Source organism: Triticum aestivum, chromosome 4B (assembly GCF_018294505.1).
Source record: "Triticum aestivum cultivar Chinese Spring chromosome 4B, IWGSC CS RefSeq v2.1, whole genome shotgun sequence".
NCBI classification, from domain to species: Eukaryota; Viridiplantae; Streptophyta; class Magnoliopsida; order Poales; family Poaceae; genus Triticum; species Triticum aestivum.
In genome coordinates, this window is record NC_057804.1 from 67,807,326 (window position 1) to 67,825,932 (window position 18,607).

Consider the following 18,607-nt stretch of genomic DNA (forward strand, 5'->3'; position numbering starts at 1 on the left):
AACACCTTGTCATCCTGTTTTTCTAGAATAGATTCGGCATGTGTAATATTTGATTCGGTCTTTTCAATAGCCGAATTAACATTGTTATCCAAATCACCATCTTTTTTGATAATTCTAGCCACACCTAATGCTTCTCTTTTTGGCATAATCTAGCTTGAATTGCAGCAGAATTAATAGGCCTTCCCTCTTTTATTAATTCATGTAGAACAACATTGCATTCGTCCCAAAAAGACGTAAGATTTTTCTTAATGACCCAATCTGGATAGAATTGCCCCCCGACACTTTTAGACTCTTTTGGTAACGAGATGTCACCAAAATTCTGTAATTTTGCAGGGGAAACATTGTATGCTATGATACTAGGTGAAGACACATGTGATCCTATAGAATTTTCACTTATTCAGCTATTAGCATGAAGGTGCGAAGCCAAATTATGAATACCCATAGTTGCATATGGTGCCAAACAATTAGTAGCCTGAGGTGTAGCATATGATGATTGAGGGTAATTGGCCGGATAACTAGTAGTAGCATGGCCAATTCCCATATCCACCGGCATGTTTTGATTAACATATTGCAAGCTAGTTGCCGATGAATAAAAAGGTGAAGCACTTTGTTGCATACTATCAGAAGTTCCTATGTGAAGTGTTTCAACTTAATTAACGGAACTCATCATGTTGTTCATCGGCATATGGATTTGTGGGGCTGCCGATGCATGGAAGTTCGTATACATATGTTCCATGTTGCTAAAATTATATGAGGTAGAAGCATGGAGATTTTGTTGCATCGGCTCTTGCACATAATTAGATGCATGGTTGATAAAGCTAGGGCTAGCCGACACATTATGCTCATTAAACGATCTAGCAACAACATATGCAATATTTGCATCCACATAAGTGAATTGGGTATTCATGTTACCTTTGTAGGTTGCAAACCCTAGATGACGATCTCTTCGTAGCAAGAACGGGCCGGAGACCGTTCAAAGCTTCGTCCCCAGCGGAGTCGCCAAAAAGTGTGTTCGCACACGAACACGTCACCGTGTACCCTCGTGGGGTGACGCACCGCAGCTCACGTCGAAGGAGACCTGCCGAAAGCGCGGTACGCAAGACAATCCGGCGGGTGCTTTTAAGGACCCAAAACCCCACACGCCCGGGAGGGACCCCGTCTGGACGCGCGGCGGCTATGGGCTGCCCTAGGTCGGCCTGACCGCCCCTAGGGCCTCGAGGTTCGCCACCCTGCACTGAAGAAGAACGAACGAAGAACGAGGAAGAAGAAGAACTAGGGTTAAGGAGAAAAGATAAAAGATAAAGAGTGGTAGATGAATTGATCGATTGTGTGTTGTTCAATCGGCCGTCACCCCTTACATATATATGAGGCGGCTAGACTTCCCGTACAAGAAAAGGACTCAAATCACGTCCAAAACATCAAAACATAACCTAACTCGGACTACGAGGGCCGGAACTTCCGGGCTAAAATTACATCAAGTAGCCCTCTTGCACAGCTCCTGGAGGTCGCACATGGCTTCGGATCGCGATGGTCCCAAAAGCAAAGTTGTATATCTTGCAATGCAGAAAAATTCTTAGTTGATCACTTTTTCATCCAAGGTCATCTTGATGTTGAAATCGGCCCTGCAAATCTGCAAATAATGTTAAAATTCCAGTTTCGGGACGCACCGCGTGCAAACTTTCGGTTTATCCCGGAACCTCCCCGGAAGTTTTTCCCGGAACTTCCGGGGCAGACTTATGCAGCACACCGTTTTGGCTCTAACTTTTGCATACGAGCTCCGATTTAGACGTTTTTTATATCAAAATCGATCGTTTCGACGAGACGATGACAATCCGTGTAGAAACTTTTCCCATATGAAGCCATCTTGGGGGCATAATCAGCCTAATAGTGTTCTGAATTCATAATCTCAGTACTTCAAACACAACTTCGGCCTTAGAGATTAGATCGGACGGCTACGGCCCAAATATCAAAGTTTCTCCTTTTGACGATGGGAACTTTCTCACTTTGAACACTTTTCCATTTGAAGCCTTCTTAATTACGTTTTTGACCATGCCAAAATCTGGTGTGAACAGAAACCCTAAGTTTTCTTGGGGAGGAGGCCAAGCCCTAAACTGACGGCTACGCAGGTATGTTGTACTCCACACGGTTATTAAGAGTTAATCCCGTGCACATATGCGTGTCCGTGTAGTGTACATGTCATAGTCGGTTTCGGTAATCTAGCTTAATCTAGCTTCAAATATACTCCACACTGTAGCTTTGTGCGTGCACATCTAGCCACCTTCTACTCCGCACGGCCGGGTTTCACGTTTTTCACGCCCGGTGTTACTAGTAGAACTCTCAAACCCTCAAACCCTCAAACCCTCACTAGCGTTTTAAGGGTCCAAAAATGATCTTTTTGTGCACTTTTACGGGTTGAAAAACAGGGGCAAAGATTAGAACCCTCAAACCCAACCCTTATAACGAAATATTCCCCATGAACAATATTGTCGTTGCGGGCATACCGTCGAGCACCTCGTGCACGACAGCCAGAGGGCAGCGCGGGGGCGGAGGGCGGATGGCGGGGCGGGCGCGGGCGGAGGGCAGTGGCCAAGGGGTGGGAGGCGGAGGCGGAGGGCGCGGGGGCGGGAGGCGGAGGGCGTGGGAGCGGGCACGGGCCGAAGGGCGGTGGCGGCGGGTCGAGGCGAAGGGCGCGGAGTCGGAGGGGCGCGGGAGGAGGAGAGGCGGGGGGCGAGGGGCGGAGGCGCGGGCGGGAGCCGGAGGCGACGGGCGGGCACACGGGAGTAGAAGCCGGCGGGGCGGCGGGCGGGCGCGCGGGAGTAGAAGCCGGCCGGGCGACAGGCGGCGCGGGCGGTGGGACAGATGGCGACGGTCGGGGGCGGGGCGAGCGCGGCCGCGGCCGGGAGGAGGTGGAGGAGAGGCCGGCGGCTGGGAGCTGGGCGGGCGCGGGCGCGCGGGAGGTCGACGGGGCGGCCGGCGGCGGCGGGGGCGACTAGCAGCGGCGGACGCGGGCGTGGGCGCGGGCGCGGGAGTTGGCGCGAGGATAACCGCCAAGTGAGGGTTGGGATAGGTTTTGCTCCCCAACCCTTACTTCTGAAGGTTGGGAGAGGGTTTGAGGATTGGACCCTTAAAAAAATTTAAGGGTTTGAGGGTTAAGGAGTTCTAGTCTACACGATTTTTTGCTCGTAAATTGCAAAAAAACAGTTATTTATAAGGGTTTGAGGATTCTACTAGTAATGCTCTTAGTTTACATCATCTCTTTATTTACTGCCACATCGCCAACGGCCCACGGTTTCAAAAAAGAAAAAAGGAAAACGCCGCCGCTCCAACGGCTAGTTCTCCCCAGCCGCTCCCGGATCGGACTCAAAATTCCATCGCCCAACTCGCCACAGCCAGAGCAGCCACAGCCCACAGCCCCGCCGTAGCACACCATCTCCGACGCGCCACGCCGCCGCTCTCGCGAGCTAGCCACAGCTAGACCGTCGATCCCACCGGGCGGGAACGCGGAGGCGCAGATGGAGATCCCCCGCAGCCTCGGCGTCCAGGACAACGAGGAGGAGGAGGAGTACGACAGCGTCTTCTACGAGGACATCGAGGCGCCCAAGTTCGTCGACCTCACCGCGCCCGACGCCGCCTGCCCCGCCGACGACCCCTCCTGGTTCTGCCTCCGCGTCGGTAAGCAATCAATTCATCCATCCTCTACCCTTTCACAACCACAGCCCCTCACCGCCGGCGCTCGCTGTCGAATCTGAGACGCCAAATTCGGCTCGGCGCTGACCCGCCACCGCGGCGTATGATATGCAGGCTGCGACCAGAGTCACGAGCACGTCGACCCGGAGGCGCTGCACAGGAGCTTCGTCATGCGGGTAATCCATCCATCCATCCATCGCTCTCCCGAATCGAATCTCGCAGCTTCTCGTGTTTGATTGATGCGTGACTGCATTCGACGGCTGACGGAACCGAGTTCTGATCCCTCCCCCCCGCAGGTCATGGCGGCGAGGAGCCCCAACGTGAGGCTGCACAAGGCCATCAGCAGGCGAAACCAGAGGTGCGCGTCTCTGATCCAAATTCTTCTTCTTTCTCGCCCGACGCCGGCCTGAATTGGACTGTTATTTAGATCGGATTTGTTGACCCCGTGCAGCTCGACGCTGCCGAAATGCCCCCACTCGGCGCCGGCGAAGCCGCCGAGGACCCGGATGACCAGGCTGAGCCTGGCGACGGGGGCGGCCGAGAAGGCGGCGAGGGACAGGCTGCAGGGCCACCGGATTCGCGGCCTGAGGGATTCCCCGGTCCGGACCAAGGCGGCGAGGGTCGAAGCGTCCAGCGCGAGGAAGAAGGCTCTCACCACGCCCAGGAGCAAGACCGTGCGGCCGAGGCAGGAGCCCTTCCTCAGCGTGAAGCACCAGAAGGGGCCGGTCGCGACGGCGGCGGCGGAGATCAAGGGGACGGTGGTGAAGGCGCTGTTTATGAGCACGCCCAAGAAGGAGACGCCGGCGAAGAGCCAGGCTCCTCCCGTGGCCGAGGTCTGCTCGAAGATGAAGAAGCTCAACCTGGCGTGCCGGGAGGTGCCTAGCAGGTACCTGTCGCAGCTGCCCACGCCGAAGATCGCCAAGAAGTGCGAGGAGACGGCGGCGGTGGTGAAGAGCGCGAAGAGAGTACAGGAGCCAAGGAATGGGAAGAAGAAGATGATCTTGGGCTGTTCGGCGAAATGCGCCAATGCTGAAACAGACAAAGAGAACCGAAGTGGCCGTGAGAACATCAACGCGGACGAGAACTCGTGTAAACGAACTGCAAGGCGCAATTGGGGGCAAGAACCCAAGGAGGTGGTGCAGGGATCACGGGTTGAGGTGGTGGAGCCATTGCAGCCCGACATTCATGGCGACGACAAGGAGAATGCGCCATGCGGTGATCAGCTCGCCGAGCAAGCCTTGAATCGGGAGGATGAAGAAGATGAAAACAGCAAGCAGTCGGAGAACAGTGAGAATGCTCCTCAAAAGGTACTGAAACTCTGACGTTAGTAATGTGATTTGCCATGGTTTAGCTGTGGGTAGGATATGGTGAACCTGAAATGCTGCCATGACTAATTGCAGGTGCTTAAAAGGCAGAACAAGGTAGTGAATGCAGAGCAGGGAGGAAAGCTCAAGAAAAATACCATCCTAAGGCCATTCAGGCTAAGGACTGATGTGAGTTATGATTGCATTGCATTCCACATTACCTGTTTTTGTGAAGGATTTTCATTCAGTTGCTGAAAGGCCTCTACTCTTTGTGCTGCATTTAGGAAAGACAGGTGTTGAAAGATGCAATTCCAGAAAGAAAACCGACGGTCGCCGAGAAGAACATCATGCCAGCACTGAAGGGTGAAAATAGGCGAGTGATGGTAAGTTGAATCAGGAGTGCACAACGTTAGATTTCAGATTTCTTCGACTACCACCTGTGGTTACTCACTGTTCCTATGTACTACTGTGATGTGATGCAGCAAACTGGAAGATGCCCTGATGGAAAGGAAAGAGAAAAACTGACTTGTGGCGAAAAGCAGGTGAGCATTTCCCGGTCCACATCAATTTAGTGGTGGTACAATTTAGAAACATACATGCTGAATTGCTTGTCTGTCCATGTTGCATATTCAGAGGAAACAAATTACATACACCGCCACGAGTCGGCTTGGTGAATCTAAAACTGTTTTGAGTAGCATCCGGCCCAACAATGTGAGGCCTGCGCTGACTAAAGGCAAAACCGTAGAGAAATCACAGAGGGCAGCGTCATCAACAAGAACAGCCAAAATAACAAGGTTTGCAAAACCAAATCAGTTCCTTCCCCTTTCTGAATTTCTGAATTTACACATTGATTTCTGAATTTTAGCACATGATGATATCCTTTCATATCCCTGTGTTCAGTGGTTTCACAGCACCCTCTCAAACTGGAGAAAAGAGGAAGGCCTCGATGAAAACATCCAGGCTCCAAGCAGCAGCAGCTTGACTAGAACATGTGGCAAAAAATATGAAAGAAGACAACGATTATATTGTCTGTTCCATCCAAAAGACTGAATGTGTATCTATGGCGTCGAACTGGTTTTGTGAGTTTTGTCATCTAGAATTGTACACTAAGGAGGGGGTTGGCCAGGAACTCTCACACCAGCAGGGTTATGTCAAGTTTCCCTGTTTTTGTCCATGAAATTGGTGTGATGAGTAAAACTCTTTTGTTCTGTACCATCTTTACTAGACATTCTTTTTGTAGCTGAAAGCCCAGAAGAAATTTAATTCAGTGGTGTAATGTGTATCTATGGCATAGAAGTAAACTGGGAGCTGCAGGGTTCCATCCAGTTTCCTTGTTTCTGTACCATGAAATTTGTGAAATAGGTGAAATTCTTTTGTTTTGGTACACCCCTACTAGACGCTTATTCCAAATTAAGCATCAATTAATTTGGATCGGAGGGAGTACAAAGTTAAGAATTGTGTTCCTTCCTTGGTTTGAAATTGTGAAATCCAAACTGTCCATGAAAATGAAAATTCCTAATATGGAGGCCCCCTTCAATTTGAACTTCAAACCACATACCTGAATATAAACATGGATATCGATATTTTTCATGATTCATTTTTATAATAACTGCACACAATATAGCACCAATATGAACAATGTTGCTGATTTACAAATTTTACACACAATTACAGTTGATCAAACGATTGCTAGGTGGTGCAACGATTTGTGCACCGGGTATCAATGGGAAACAATGTGTGCTGTAATAAAGAATCTGCTCTGCTATGTCAATGCCATATTGACATGGTACTATGTGTATTAACCAAAGTTTAGTGTCCGCATATGCTGGGTATTTCTGTTTCCTTAACACATCAGAAGTTGTTTGTAGAACGCCTGCCGACCGGTTCGAAAAATCCGCGTCACCATATAACATCATGAGGAGTACACAACAACATGAATACACGGTTGGCATTTTGACTTTACCAAATTACATCTAGCGAAATCATTTTAAGAGGATAGATAATCATCTATGCTATTTGCCTTTACAATTTTGTTACAAAAAAAATCAGTCATCTGAATATACTTGCGATTGTCAATTGTAATATAAATCTATGAATCACCATCACGTACTTTCAGACAAAGATGAGCTTTCACAGGCTTGTGGTCAGAACTGCTAACACAATCAAGTGCTTCATATGAACTTAACACCGCATCCAAGCCAGAAGAATGGTCAACCTTGAACAATATCCTATCTGTCCAAGATGGCACTCTGATCTGAGGAAGTGAAGAGCATATGCATAAGACATTAAATTTCTTTCAGACAAATTGACATCTTAACATGATACTAACTGAAGGTACCTTGTAACTTGAATCGTAGTTGCTACTTCCGACATTATATTTGTATGTTGGCTTAAAAGACAAGGTCCCTTCACAGTACCCATTGAACACTTGACCCTTCTCGGCTTCTTGCAGCAGCTGGTCTCTGTCTCTTAGCTTCTGAAACAGCGCATATGTGTCAGGCATTTATGTCATGTAGAAATTGAATAGGTCCAGCATACACTTACACTTTGGCGATTCTCCTCGATCATCTTCCTTGCTGGCATCGAGCTTATTCCTTCTAATCTGTAATTCAAGTCACCGAGCCACACTGTTATGTCGGCAGATTTGGCATAATGTATGTCATTCTTGGAGAACAGCGAGTGCGAAATATGCCGGCATTCAGAGTTCCTCTTCTCCACCTTGTGTTCATGAGCTACACTTTAATAAGATACCTTGTTAGTTTATATCATTGAATTGTTGTTGCTTTCAGTATTAGCACTAAGGTAATAAGACCCAACAATAAGAAATTGATTGACTAAAAGCTGGAAATCAACCTGCAAGATGGCAGGACACAAACACCATCCGGATCCCACTGAAGTTTACATACATGGCCACAGCTCCTTTCTTTCTCCCAATTACGCCTCCGCAGCCTCCGACTGCGTGTTTGTCCACCTTCATTTCTGTCCAAATTCAGGTATTTAAACAAAACTTACATGATCATATTAGATGTGCTGTTTCAACACCAAGAATAGTCAGGTATGTAAGAACAGGATCACCTTTGATGTACGATTCCGAACTCTTTGCCCCAAAAAGAAACATCTGAATAGACTGCATGGCTTTCTGACATAACAGGCTGAAATTTGACAAGCATTGCCGTATTTCAGAATATGTTGAAAACCTTCAAAGTGTTGAAATCAAAAGATTAACCTTGAAGACTCCTCACATGTGTGTATCAGCCATGGCTTCTTGCAGAACCTGCTCGACGCCGCATTTCGGGACTTCTTGCAGCCCAACAACCAGCAAGTCGAACTTCCTGGTGGAGCTCACCAGCTTTCTTAGGTCCTGCACAGACATCTTCACGGAGGAGCAAATATTAAACCAAAGCAAATGGCCCAACCACCATCAAGAATAACTCAGCCATGAATATGACATACCTTGCCGTTCATGTTCCATGTGATAATGCAGACACAAAGCACAGAGCTGGTGGTGAACTCGCAGGCTTTCTGAATCCGGATCGTCTTTATGCCGTCATGAGTTCCATCCTCTTCAATGGAAACCATGCCGTTGCTGTGCAGATCACCGAATATCCTGCGGTCCCGTTAGTATATATACATCAATCATATGGAATTTCTCATATGGAAAGTAACTTTTAATAAGACTGGATATGTATAAAACTTTGTTATCTCAAACGGATAAATATAATACTTACCATTTTGGAAGACTGAAGCTGCTGCAGTTGCCCATGTCTCGTCTATGTTGGCCGAGCCCTTCCTTTCCGACTATCTTACAGGGAGAAGATTACAAAAGGGGGCTTTTTATATACCGATCTACTCCGAAAGTTCAACCTTTCTTTGCAGAAACCAAATTGATCAGATTTTGAGATGCTTCTGGTCATCACGTTTTCCTGGTCAGCAATTCTGGTGCAAAGTTTCAACATAGCAGTAGAGAAAGGGACAAGTGGAATGCTGAAGACCAACCACTTGGACTGTGTGGATTGGGTAGTTAGGTATTGGATATCTCTGATGTGACAACAAGATCGCGTTCGTCGCCCCATCATTACAAGGGCTGCTTCTGCACTCCACAAAGAGCGCACATGTGAAATAGACTAGGCACATACAAAGGTCCAGTAGAATTGCTTGGCGGAAAACAGGGCCACAGTTTTGCTTAGCAAGTAACTTGGTTGAACATGAGCTCTCTAATGGAGAAGTTCAATTGGGGAACATGTTGGACTTGCTGTGTTCCTGAAGTTTCACCATGGGAGCCTTGTGCATCACTGATCCGCGGGTAGGTACATAGACAGGAAAAACAACCGTCTTGTGAAAGCGATATCTCTCTCGTTTTATCTGGTGGCATGTGTATTTTAAATGAGCAGAAATGCATTGCCCTGACATTTTATTTATTATTCTTGTCTGTTTAATTTTAATTTTCAAAGCAACAGCAATGCATATACCAGAATAGGCTTCCCAGTAAGTCAGTAGCACCCTCAGTGAAGTTAAATCAGATGGACTGCAAAATGAAGACATGGAACTTCAGTGTTGTGGATAGCATCGCGCCATTTACCATAAAATAGCTATATTTACAGGAAGTGCATCTCAGAAACAGCATATGAATCCACTCTCAGAATATGTATATAATAACCAAAGAAAAAGAGGAAAAGATACATAGAAGTATAAACCCAACCAAGAAAAATTCGCACCACACCTGATATCATATTTTAATACTTCAGGTGTTAGCAAGTACTGGCAGATCAAAATACCAACATTCATTATTTTATTTTATTTGCGGGTGAAAGTACGAACATTCATTATCTTGTAAAGATAAGTGACTACCAAATCACAGAGTTTGAGACGAGGCCTGCAAAAAGTTGTTAAGGAATGTCAACCCTGGCGCCGAAGGGTAGGTCCTGATTACGGGGGGAGGCGTTGGAGGGGCTGCGATGCGATGACGAAGAAGATGTATGCGGTGCTGGGTCTGGTGGGTCACCGACTCATTGGAGAAGAGGGAGTGACGGCGGCAAGCTCTACATCAGACCCAGACGAGTTTGGTTTGGGGTCTCGAGGTGGTGACGTTGTTTGTGTCTCCGGCGTGTCTTTCAGGGTCCGGTCAATTTAGGTTTTCAGTGAATCTAAATTCAGCCAACGTTCATTGATGACTTCAGGGCCGCTGCATATTGATATTTCTTATAATTATGTTTCTCATTCCATTATTGGTGTGTAGTTCTAGCAGACAAATGAACGTTAAGATGACAGATCCAACTGATGCGTCTTCAAAAGAGGACAACCGGATCAAATTCAGTATAGCAGCGACAAATCACACCCCAGCGATAATAAATACATATGTAAAGCAACAAATCGCTGACTGTTAAAACCCCGCAAAGTTGTCAGGGCAGTGGTAATTGTAACCAACAGAGTTTATGCAAACACCGTCATTGAATTCTCACGCTACAGAAGGAAGAAACACTATCAAGGAAAACTAAGTTCATGTTTCATAAGGTACTTCAAAGCCTGATCCTGAGAGTAACTTCACCATCCCAGTCGCACCTAATAACAAGGATAAAACAAATAATCAGCAAGTGGTTTACTGCAATCTGTAGCAAGCAAAACATAACAATGCAATCAAATAGGTTAATGCAACTATACAAAGTCCAGAACAAAATATTGCGGTGCAACCAACTACTACTGGCTTAGCAATAACTATACTGTACCAACAGATAAAGGACTATTAAAACTGCAAACGGCGCCAGAACAGAGTAGTTTGCGTTTGTCTTCCTACCATGAATAAATACTCACTCCGATTTTATTTACTCCCCATATTAGCTTTGGCCCAAGTCATTGCCAAGTGAGTTCAATGATGATTCATTGCCAAGTTTATATACATGGTATGAAAATAAATGATGATTCCAATGTTATTGATTTGGTATTGTGGATGATAATTTCTTTTGTATAAACTTGGTCGGAGTACAGAAAGTTTGACCCGAGACGAAGCTAATATGCGAAGTACATAAAAACGGAGGGAGTATTGAAAAAAAAACTAGGCAATTTATACAGCAGATCATTGAGGAAGGAAAACGATGGCTGGTAGTGAGATCTCAGGCAAAAACTAATACTATCATAGTCGGTCTAATGGACGGGGACCAAGACACTGGCCTAGTGGCATGATTCAGTTCATTCAAACCTTGGCATTTAAATGGATTGGGCATAATGACTAGGTTTGTTTCTACAACTCAGCATCTAAGTCAACATGACATACTATTGATCGAGACCAACCTCCAATATGAATTTCTAGTTTCTTCCTAAAGCACACAATAGTTTGAGTTGCAGGTGTTGTGTTCCTAGTATTAAAATGGTCTGGTTACAAGGCAAAAGATCATTCCAAACATATGCAAGAAACATTCTAATTGCAATGGTTAATTAAAAGAAAGCTAAACACAATCCTAAGATAACATTATTCCAATTATTCTATAATATAAGCCACACAAAAAGAAAAAGCAAAACTGACTCAATTCCACCATTCCTTCTTGGAAGCAATCTCAATAAATAACAAGCATTATGGAAGACTCAGCTTATGGACCACAAAGTAGAACAACTAATAGACAACGCTAGATATAGGAAAATTAAAATCCAGAACATACTGCATCCATGGAACCATAAAATACAGTTAACATTGTACTCGGCAAGGAGTCAAGGACCACCGGTTTAAGATTAACAGATGAGATTATCATCTAAAACATTAATATTTCTTGATCCATGGGCCGAAATCAAACAAGAAAACAGATAACAGCAATAGGTGCAACTGTGGTCACAGCAGATAGTATAATCAATCTCGTTGCATTTTTAAAAGAATACATATGAACCACTAAATCAGCTAATGATACTACTAAACGTGAGATCATAACACAGTTTTAGAATGGTAAATCAGCTAATTCGTCTTTTTAAGCAACAATTATGTTGCAATGAAACAAAACTTCTCCTTCCAATCTACTTGTTTAAGGCCATTAGTTAAGTTCCAGAATTCATCAGTTTGCAAATCAGATCACCTTCTGTACACACAGAACCATAAAATTACAAGCATTACCAACCCTTAGAAATAAGGCAAGCATCATGTAAGCGAATCAAACGATGACTGGACAATTCACTTCTCTTTTCTGTAGGCGGGAGGGCTCACCTCAGGGGGCGGGGGCGGGGGAAGCGCCCTAGAGCTCGAGCTTGAGCTCCGTCATGCCGGGCTCGCGGGTGAGGTAGTGGAGGATGTAGGGGGCGGCGCGGATGACGGCGATGCAACCCGCCATGATGCTGAGGTGCAAGCGCAGCTCCTTGTACGCCGCCTCCTTGCTCGGCTTCCGGGGCATCGCGCCGAGAAACATCTTGGCTGTCGTCGGCGGCGAGTTCCTCTCTGCTTCTCCGGATTCGAGGGTTTGGGTTGGGGATCTGAAGGCGGCGACGCTGCTTTCTTAAACCCTAGCACGATGCGATTGCGGTGGCTCGCGAGACTTGGAGAGGAAACCGGTGAGTTCTGGGTCATATTTTACGTCCGTGACCCGGGAGAGAACTGCGTCTTTCGGCCCACGATGGGCCCGGCCCAGTTACCACGAAAAGGAGATTGACCAGGAACCCCTCAAAATTCCCTCAAAAGAAAAAGGAACCAGATTCTCAAAAAAATAAAAAAATAAAAAGAACCCCTCAAAAATAAATGTTCAATAATTATTAAAATTGTTCAACATGTAATTTGAAATTTTCATCATATATATCCCTCTAGTTAGTACAAAGTTGAGTCATCTATTTTGGAACGGATGTAGTATATTATAAAAATGTTTAGTGTGTATTCACACAATGTTCATTGTACATTAAAGAATTGTTCACAGTGTATTAAACAAACAAAATAAAGAAAATCCAAAAACACCAATAGAAAAGTTGCAGCAAAAGCAGCGAACATGAAAACAACGTAAGAAAAAACTCCGAACTGGCTGAACCAACTCGGCTTGCGAGTGGTCATCATGGTGTCTGTTTGCGCAAACTCTTTTTGGCGCGGGGTATCACTACATAGCGATAGATCTAGCACCGTATGTTTCGTTCAGTGATTTGTGTTGGCTATGGCCCACTCACATGTATATCAAATGTATAGGTATTGCAGCTTCTACGTATTACTCTTTCTATAAACTAGTATAAGAGCGTTTAGATCACTACTTAATGATCTAAACGCTCTTATATTAGTTTGCGGAGGAAGTACAATTTAATAAGTGTCAGTTGGTGAGACCGCAATACTATTTTAGTACGCCACTCAGACATCACTTCTCTCTGTTTCTCCCAAACAAATCCACAGACTTCATTTTATCTTAGACAATTTAAAGCACTCGTATTTTTTTAACATAAGTTTTGTCTATGAAATAATTTATATATTTGAACTCCTATTGCCAAGAACTTTAGAACTAGACCAATCATTGATACATTTCAAACACGTTTTATTTTGATATTTCATATGTGAAACAAACCCATTTTCACCTAGAAAAATGTGAAACAAACCTTTTCTCACTAGAAAATATGTGAAACCAACCTATTTCACCGGAAACCTATTTCATCTTAGGGGGCGGGGGTTGCCATAGAGCTCGAGCTTGAGCTCCGTCATGCCAGGCTCGCGGGTGAGGTAGTGGAGGAAGTAGGGGGCGGCGCGAATGACGGCGATGCAACCCGACATGATGTAGAGGTGAGAGCGCAACTCCTAGAAACATCTTGGTTGTCGTCGATGAGTTCCTCTCTGCTTCTCCGGATTCGAGGGTTTGGGTTGGGGTTCTGGAGGCGGCGAGGTTGTTGCTTAAACCCTAGCATGATGTGTTTCGTTGGCTCTCGAGACTTGGACAGGAAATCGGTGAGGTCTGGGTCATATTTACGTCTGTGCCCCTAGGGAACTGCTTATTTCGGGGCACGATGAGCCTGGCCCAATTACCACGGAACGGCAGGGCCAAAGGGTTCGTTAGGAGATTGACCAAACTACCACCTAGAAAAAAGAGATTGGCCAAACTAATTCTTTTTCTATTTTTTGAGAAACATGTTGTCGTCAAAGAGGAGAGCTCCTATACAGCGACTATGCGCCAAAAAAGAGGGCAACGCCCCCCCCCCCCTCGCTCCCCATGCGTGACCTTGGACCGGCCAAGGTGCAGGACGGGGCCCCCTGTTTTTTTTGTTCCTTTTGCTTCGTTCATAAAGTTTAGAATTTCAAAAACATGTTCACGCATGCAAAACAATATTCAAAATTCAAAAAATAACATTTTTCCTGTTTTTTTCTTCTTTAAAAAGGTTCAAGATTTGAAAATAAGTTTTGAACTGCAAAAATGTTCAATAATGTAAAAAATGTTCACAAATTTTAGAAATCTCCCCAAATTAAAAATATTCAATATTTACAAAAAAAGAACATTTTCAATTTTCATGACTTTTTTGGTATTTTGATGAATAAAATTTGTATTTTCGATGAACTTTTTTGTATTTGATGAACAAATTCTAAATTTAATGAACATTTCTATAAATTTGATGAAGAAATTTTGAATTCCAGAAGATTTTTTGAATTTGATGATTTTTTAATACGATGAACAGTTTTTTAAAAATTAATCAGATTTTTTTGAATTTAATGAAAAAGATTTGAATTTCAAAAAAACTTCACCGAGTTTAAAATATGTTTGAATTTCAAAAAATGCTCACCAATTTGAGAAAAGGTTCCCAGATTTCAGAATTTTTTTATGAATCTGGAAAGATTAAAAAGGAAAAAATAATAGAAAGGAAAATGAAAAAAGAAAAAGAAAAAAGAAATATTTTTTCTCCTGCGGCTGGGCACAACCATGGCCAGTTTCAAGCCAATTTTAAGAAAAAATATTTTGGAGAATATTTTATGTGAGCTGCTACGTGCTAGTTTCAAAAAATTCACAACTACTCTACTAGCATAACTCTAATATTACCATCTTCATATCTCAAAACAATCATAAAGAATCAAACTTCTCATAGTATTCAACGCACTTTATATGAAAGTTTTTATTATACCCATCTTGGGTGCCCTTCATATTAGGACTAATTTTATAACCAAAGCAAATTATCATGCTATTCTAAAAGACTCCCAAAATAATATAAGTGAAGCATGAGAGATCAACAATCTTTATAAAATAAAACCACCGCCGTGCTCTAAAAAAGATATAAGTGAAGCACTAGAGCAACATTGTCTAGCTCAAAAGATATCAGTGAAGCACATAGAGTATTTTAATAAATTCCGATTCATGTGTGTGTCTCCCAAAAGGTATGTACAACAAGGATGATTGTGGTAAACTGAAAAGCAAAGACTCAAATCATACAAGACGCTCCAAGGAAAACACATATCATGTGGTGAACAAAAATATAGCCTCAAGTAAAGTTACCGATAGACGAAGACGAAAGAGGGGATGCCTTCCGGGGCATCCCCAAGCTTAGGCTTTTGGTTGTCCTTGGATTTTACCTTGGGGTGCTTTGGGAATCCCCAAGCTTAGTCTCTTGCCACTCCTTATTCCAAAATCCATCAAATCTTTACCCAAAAACTTGAAAACTTCATAACACAAAGCTTCAACAGAAAATCTCATGAGCTCCGTTAGTATAAGAAAATAAACCACCACTTTAAGGTACTGTAATGAAATCATTCTTTATTTATATTGGTGTTAAACCTACTATATTCCAACTTATCTATGGTTCATACCCCCCAATACTACTCATAGATTCATCAAAATAAGCAAACAACCTATGAATAACAGAATCTGTCAAAAACAGAACAGTCTGTAGCAATCTATAACTTTCGAATACTTCTGTAACTCTAAAAAATCTGAAATAAATTGGTGGATGTGAGGAATTTGTCTATTAATCATCTGCAAAAAGAATCAACTTAAAAGCACTCTTCCGTAAAAAAAATACAGCTATTCTTGTGAGCGCAAAAGTTTCTATTTTTTACAGCAAGATCGCAAAGACTTCACCCAAATCTTCCCAAAGGTTCTACTCAGCACAAAACACTAATTAAAACACAAAACCACATCTAAACAGAAGCTAGATGAATTATTTATTACTAAACATGAGCAAAAAGTAAAGAAAAAAATAAAATTGGGTTGTCTCCCAACAAGCGCTATCGTTTAATGCCCCTAGCTAGCCATAAAAACACGAATAGATCTAGGTATTGTCATCTTTGGTAGGCAATCCATAAGTGGCTCTCATAATAGATTCATAAAGTAATTTAATTTTCTTCCTAAGAAAGTGTTCTATGCCTTCCTTAACGGAAATTGGAATCTAATATTTCCTTCTTTCATATCAATAATTGCACCAATCGTTCTAAGGAAAGGTCTACCAAGAATAATAGGACATGTAGGATTGCAATATATATCACGAACAATGAAATCTACGGGCACATAATTCCTATTTCCAACAATAAGAACATCATTAATCCTTCCCATAGGTTTCTTAATGGTGGAATCCGCAAGATGCAAATTTAAAGAACAATCATAAAATTCATGGAAACCTAGCACATCACACAAAGTTTTTGGAATCGTGGAAACACTAGCACCCAAATCACACAAAGCATAGCATTCATAATCTTTAATCTTAATCTTAATAGTAGGTTTCCACTCATCACAAAGTGTTCTAGGGATAGAAACTTCTAGTTCAAGCTTGTTTTCAAAAGATTGCATCAAAGCATCCACGATATGTTTAGTAAAAGCTTTATTTTGATTATAAGCATGAGGAGAATTTAACACGGATTGCAACAAGGAAATACAATCTATTAAAGAGCAATTATCATAGTTAGATCCCTTGAAATCCAAAATAGTGGGTTCATTGCTATGTAAAGTTTTGACCTCTTCAATCCAACTTTTATCAATTTTTGCATCTAGATCTAAAAACTCCGAATCATTGGGACGCCTTTTAACTAAAGTTGACTCATTTCCAGTCCCATCTTTATCAAGATTCATATTGGAAAATAAAGATTTAATAGGAGTCACATCAATCACTTTTAGATCTTCATCATTATTGTGTAGATCTTCCGGTTAAGCGGCCATCTTATTAACTAAAGTGGCTTGCTTGTTAGAAATTTGGCCTACTAAAATTTCAAGATGAGCAAACTGAGATTTCAAACCATAAAATTCCTTAGACATATCATCGAGCTCTTTATTCATGTATTTCATAAAGCTTTTTTGTTCTGTAAGCTCGTTTCTAAAGAATTTGTTATGCTCAAATTGCAAAGACATAAAGCTTCTAACATTGTTTTCAATTTCTTCCAACCTCCTAAGGTGAGGATCAACACTTTTTGGCAAAGCCATCAAAGCAAACAGGCACACCAACACACAAGCACACAACAAGCAAGCGAAAAGAGACGAACGGAAGAGGGGAGAAGAAAAGGCAAAGGTTTTCGAAAATCGTTTTGGAAGTGGGGGAGAGGAAAATGAGAGGCGAATGACAAATAATGTAATGCGAGGGAGAAGAGTTTATGATGGGTACTTGGTATGGCTTGACTTGACGTAGATCTTCCCGGCAATGGCGCCAGAAATCCTTCTTGCTACCTCTTGAGCTTGCGTTGGTTTTTCCCTTGAAGAGGAAAGGGTGATGCAGCAAACTAGCGTAAGTATTTCCCTTAGTTTTGAGAACCAAGGTATCAATCTAGTAGGAGACGACGCACAAGTCACCTAGTACCTGCACAAACAATGAAGAACCTTGCAACCAACGCGATAAAGGGGTTGTCAATCCCTTCACGGTCACTCGCAAAAGTGAGATCTAATAGGGATAGTAAAGTAAATATTTTTGGTATTTTTGTTGTATAGATTGGAAAGTAAAGATTGCAAAATAGTAAACGAGATTTAAAGATATGTGATATAATGGAAAATAGATGTAATATAATGGAAAAGAGACCCGAGGACCATAGGTTCCACTAGTGGCATCTCTCGAGATAGGGTGTATTACGGTGGGTGAACAAATTACTGCCGAGCAATTGATAGAAAAGCGCATAATTATGAAGATATCTAAGGCAATGATCATGAACATAGGCATCACGTCCGTGTCAAGTAGACCGAAATGATTCTGCATCTACTACTATTACTCCACACATCGACCGGTATCCAGCATGCATCTAGAGTATTAAGTTCATAAGAACGGAGTAACGCATTAAGCAAGATGACATGATATAGAGGGATAAACTCAAGAAATATGATATAAACCCCATCTTTTTTACCCTCGATGGCAACAATACAATACGTGCCTTGCTGCCCCTACTATCATTGGGAAAGGACACCGCAAGATTGAACCCAAAGCTAAGCACTTCTCCCATTGCAAGAAAGATCAATCTAGTAGGCCAAACTAAACCGAGAATTTGAAAAGACTTGCAAAGATATCAAATCATGCATATAAGAATTCAGAGAAGAGACAAATAATATTCATAGATAATCTTGTTCATAAATCCACAATTCATCGGATTTCGGCAAACACACCGCAAAAGAGTATTACATCGAATAGATCTCCAAGAACATCGGGGAGAACTTTGTATTGAGAATCAAAGAGAGATAAGAAGCCATCTAGCTAATAACTATGGACCCAAAGGTCTGTGGTAAACTACTCAC

At 43.1% G+C, this 18,607-nt stretch overlaps 3 protein-coding genes across 6 annotated transcripts; 1 reads left to right on the forward strand and 2 right to left on the reverse strand.

Moving 5' to 3' along the window:
* Positions 1-3,298: 3,298 nt before the first annotated feature.
* LOC123091061 (uncharacterized) lies at positions 3,299-6,371 on the forward strand. Of its 2 annotated transcripts, none has more exons than XM_044512459.1 (9): positions 3,299-3,672; positions 3,802-3,863; positions 3,984-4,045; positions 4,115-4,994; positions 5,088-5,180; positions 5,276-5,374; positions 5,474-5,533; positions 5,625-5,785; positions 5,892-6,371. In XM_044512459.1, exons 1-9 carry the CDS (start codon positions 3,513-3,515, stop codon positions 5,971-5,973), a joined length of 1,659 nt encoding a protein of 552 aa, XP_044368394.1. In that variant the 5' UTR covers positions 3,299-3,512; the 3' UTR covers positions 5,974-6,371. The 2 variants fall into 2 exon arrangements, with proteins under 2 accessions (XP_044368394.1, XP_044368395.1); XM_044512460.1 differs by having other exon boundaries at positions 3,301-3,672; positions 4,139-4,994.
* A 502-nt stretch (positions 6,372-6,873) lies between these two features.
* On the reverse strand, positions 6,874-8,905 carry LOC123094435 (type IV inositol polyphosphate 5-phosphatase 11). Of its 3 annotated transcripts, none has more exons than XM_044516440.1 (8): positions 8,720-8,905; positions 8,445-8,598; positions 8,234-8,364; positions 8,067-8,143; positions 7,845-7,970; positions 7,536-7,723; positions 7,330-7,467; positions 6,874-7,245 (listed from the first exon to the last, which is right to left on the reverse strand). In XM_044516440.1, exons 1-8 carry the CDS (start codon positions 8,752-8,754, stop codon positions 7,081-7,083), a joined length of 1,014 nt encoding a protein of 337 aa, XP_044372375.1. In that variant the 5' UTR covers positions 8,755-8,905; the 3' UTR covers positions 6,874-7,080. The 3 variants fall into 3 exon arrangements, with proteins under 3 accessions (XP_044372375.1, XP_044372377.1, XP_044372376.1); XM_044516442.1 differs by having other exon boundaries at positions 8,445-8,577; positions 8,720-8,897; XM_044516441.1 differs by having other exon boundaries at positions 7,330-7,464; positions 8,720-8,893.
* A 1,395-nt stretch (positions 8,906-10,300) lies between these two features.
* LOC123091062 (mitochondrial import receptor subunit TOM6 homolog) lies at positions 10,301-12,514 on the reverse strand. Its single transcript, XM_044512461.1, has 2 exons — positions 12,175-12,514; positions 10,301-10,550 (listed from the first exon to the last, which is right to left on the reverse strand). Exon 1 carries the CDS (start codon positions 12,371-12,373, stop codon positions 12,203-12,205), a length of 171 nt encoding a protein of 56 aa, XP_044368396.1. The 5' UTR covers positions 12,374-12,514; the 3' UTR covers positions 10,301-10,550; positions 12,175-12,202.
* Positions 12,515-18,607: the final 6,093 nt, after the last annotated feature.